We start from the raw sequence: 3,335 nt of genomic DNA on the forward strand, positions 1-3,335 counted from the left end.
CGAAAACTACAAGAAAAAAAGATAAAAAAAATATTTATACTTATTATATACTAAAAATTGCCTAACATGGTAAACCAAAATAAAATATACATTACTGTAGTAAAATTTTTACCTTTAAGGGCGTCGTCCATGCCTTTTAGTCGCCCTACAATGGCAGCCAATTGTTTTTTGTACTTTGCATGTTCTTCTTGCAATTTCTCGTCCATTTTTCTGTTAAATTCTCTCAAAAGTTCGGCTTCTCTAATTTTTAATGCCTCATCCAGATGATCTGCAAATGCCTCTGACTGCAGCTTGAGTTGCCTTCGAAGCTCCTTTTCAGCTTCATTTCTCAAACATAAGCACTAAAAGAACAATAAAAATAATGACAAAATTTGAAAAAGTAAACGAAAACGGGGGTAAATTACTCAAAAACGCAGAATTATACATATCTCGTTAAATATTCATGTTATTAGGTACAATCCAAATTGTAAATTTTACATATTATTAAGTCCTACTGATTTAATTCTTTTTTATCTAACGACTCAGATTATTAAATTTCTAATATTTTTAGTTAATGAACTAATCTTACCCGTTTTTCATAGTCAAGGAAAAGTTTCTGTTTCTCTATTTCCAGTTGATGCTGCACTTGGGCGTTGGCTAGTTCTTCGGCGCCCCCTCTAGTTATAGCGTCCTGTAATTTCTTCTCTCCAACAGTTTGGGCACGCGCCAGCTCTTTCTGAAAGAATAGGACGTTGGAGAAGGCGTGTAGAATAAAAAGGTCCAAATCTGTAGCCGACAGTTCGAGTTTCTTCTCATGGATTTTGATAGACGGGAATAAGATTTCAAGTTCATCTATAAAATGCTTTCGCGCCTGTTCAACTTTGTCCCAATACTTTTCAGTTACACTGGAGGCTCTTATTTGATCTTCGAATTCTTCTTTGGCCTTTTTGATGTCATTTTCGACCCTGTCGGCGTTTTTTCGCGCGAGTCTCTTGATATCTTCAGGAGCGGTTATCTCTGGGCGATCCAGAATGTTGCGAAGTTTCTTGAGATCTTTGAGAGCTTCTTCGGCGCATCTCTCAGCCTCTCTAATGGCTTCTTCTTTCTTCCTGCTCTTCTCTTTAAGGTTGTCCCATGTTTTTTGATCAAGGCGGTCAATCGAGTATTCGACGACCACCTCGACTTCACGGTTGAAGTTTTTAACAGCAGTTGTCGCTCTGTTGTACCACTGAACGGCTTGGGAAGCTGCCTCGCCCAATTGCACCTCCAAGTCTTCGATATTCTTTGGATGGGTGTCCGGTAAACGCCCTTCAGGACCCGGTTTCTTATTGACTAATTAAAATAATAAATATCAAACATTACCAGGTACAATTTAAAAGAAATAATAGTTAGTAAATCTACAAAAGCTTGTACCTATTGTTACAGAGGGTTCTGACTCTTCGTCTTCTTTGCACTCCAGTCTTACTTCTTTGTAAGTGGGGTCACTGGGAGGCTTAACTCCGGCAAAGACAGATGGAGGTGCTAATGTTAAATTCAATGCATGTTAGTAACCAAACCACACATAATGTTTCGTCTGTACTTACGATCGTACGTAATCTCCTTAGTGGTTTCTTCAGCACCCCTTTTATGGCCACCTTTAAGGAGATCTTTCAGTTTATCAAACAATGACACATCTTCTTGGAATATAAATTTAAGTATGTCATCAGTAAAGGGGGCTTGTTGTTTCAACCAATAACGAAATTCGGGATCATATTTGGCGTAACCTATTGTAGCACCCGTTATCACAGCAAGTGCCCCTAATGTATATTTACCTCCCGAACTGGACTTGGATGCGGGTGGTGGAGGGCAAATATCAGGTGGGGTTTGTTTAGAATAGCGTCTGCATAGTTTTGCAATAGATTTGTTCTAAAAAATTAGTACAAATGTAAATGGGTATGACATAACCGTCTATTAATGTAAACACAACTTTTACAATAAAAATGGCTTTACATGCAGCAAAATTAATGTTTTATTACCTTGATTGATCCCGATGAAGGCAGCTTCCTTATAAAAACTATTCTAAACATTTTTAGGGCGACAATTTTTCACCGGAGAAGACATTCACACAAGATTTTCGTAATTAACAATTTTGAGGTTAAGGAACTTTCACCTGTTCCTTGGTCAGTCGACTCTGTGGTAACAAAAATAAGAACAACAATAAGAAGAAATACTACAGAAATGCACCAGATATTTAGCAAAAGTAAGTCGTTTTTTTATACAATATACAAAGATTTTGAATTATTGCCACAGGTTTCACAAATTTCACAGTTCCTGACAATTTCAAAACGATTTTTTTGACTTTGATCTTTTGTTTTTACAACAAATTTGGAGGTTATGTTCCCTCTATTTCGACTTTTCTATTTTATGTAATTAATTGTCCTCTTTTATAATTAATATCAGACATGTACTAGTAAAAAATTCTTTACAGCACTGTTCAATGGTCTCAAAAGGTTCTACAGCTCATCATACCCTCTTGTAAAAAATGAACTGTCCAAATTTGTTCCTGCCCCTGTTACACTAGTTAGGTCATTTTCAAGTGTGTTTCAACCCTCTCAGTACGTACCTGTAAGTCACAATTTACTCCAAAATCCAAAGGTAAAATGTCTGACCAACAACATCCAGACCCGTTCAGTCATAAAGTTTTCTATGATGAAAGGGAAAAGGAAATCAGTAAAGGACATCCCCTACAGGTTTTATCGGTTACGTTGGGGCATATGGATACGTACCATCGCTGGTAGACACAAGCATTTATGGAAGAAGAGTGGAAGAAGGAAGAAGAGGTACATGCCAAAAGCATGGATTGTAAAAAGGAAAGAAGATACAGGGGCAAGTTGGCACCAGACTCTGGAACAAGGGACAGTTGTCGCGCCATTTTTTCCACCTTTAAGAACCTCTCTCGCAAAGCATCTTCTGAGTACACGCCCCTCTTCGTAGCTTCCTCTGGGATACCGTTCAGAACTGCGCAGACCAACTCGTCTTCAGGGTCTTGGAATGAAAAATGCAATGTATTTTTTCTTTTGAAACTTTTTTTAACATGTTTGCTCACCTGCAGCCTTTTGAACTGCTGTAACCTCAGCTTTTAAGGGGCGTAACTGTTGATGCCACGGCAGGCCAGGACATCCAGACTTTAGGGAACGATACAAGGCCTGACAAGCGCCCCATAAAGTCTGTGCTTTTCTTGTAATACGCTCTTGGTTTTGTTGAGCTATTTTTGTGGGAATTGAAAAAACAAAATTGTTCTTAGAGAGTCGATTTAATCGCTATAATTAAATTATTAATTACCTAGAAAATTTTTATCGAAAACTACAAGAAAAAAA

General features: G+C 37.7%; 2 protein-coding genes across 3 annotated transcripts in view; one reads left to right on the forward strand and one right to left on the reverse strand.

Moving 5' to 3' along the window:
- Positions 1-2,200, reverse strand: part of LOC108738596 (MICOS complex subunit Mic60) — a gene marked incomplete at its 3' end in the record, with an annotated part of 3,503 nt that extends 1,303 nt beyond the window's left edge. Inside the window, 5 exon segments of one of the 2 annotated variants that reach the window (XM_025980155.1) lie at positions 113-341; positions 569-1,311; positions 1,393-1,500; positions 1,563-1,884; positions 1,995-2,199. In XM_025980155.1, the coding sequence (XP_025835940.1) occupies positions 113-341; positions 569-1,311; positions 1,393-1,500; positions 1,563-1,884; positions 1,995-2,045 (1,453 nt within the window). In that variant the 5' untranslated portion in view covers positions 2,046-2,199. 2 annotated transcript variants of the gene reach the window in all.
- LOC108738597 lies at positions 2,109-3,202 on the forward strand. Its single transcript, XM_025980157.1, has 4 exons — positions 2,109-2,218; positions 2,447-2,877; positions 2,953-3,023; positions 3,103-3,202. Exons 1-4 carry the CDS (start codon positions 2,197-2,199, stop codon positions 3,200-3,202), a joined length of 624 nt encoding a protein of 207 aa, XP_025835942.1. The 5' UTR covers positions 2,109-2,196.
- The last annotated feature ends 133 nt before the right edge of the window (positions 3,203-3,335 follow it).

The sequence above is a fragment of the Agrilus planipennis genome, unplaced genomic scaffold (genome assembly GCF_000699045.2).
Source record: "Agrilus planipennis isolate EAB-ADULT unplaced genomic scaffold, Apla_2.0 scaffold225, whole genome shotgun sequence".
NCBI lineage: Eukaryota > Metazoa > Arthropoda > Insecta > Coleoptera > Buprestidae > Agrilus > Agrilus planipennis.

Bases quoted from the DNA above. Each gene is read 5' to 3' on its own strand.
- LOC108738597 (XM_025980157.1), top strand. From the start codon at position 2,197: ATGCACCAGATATTTAGCAAAA. The intron at 2,219-2,446 runs GTAAGTCGTTTT...AATTCTTTACAG, and splicing joins GCACCAGATATTTAGCAAAA to CACTGTTCAATGGTCTCAAA. The intron at 3,024-3,102 runs GTATTTTTTCTT...TCAGCTTTTAAG, and splicing joins CTTGGAATGAAAAATGCAAT to GGGCGTAACTGTTGATGCCA.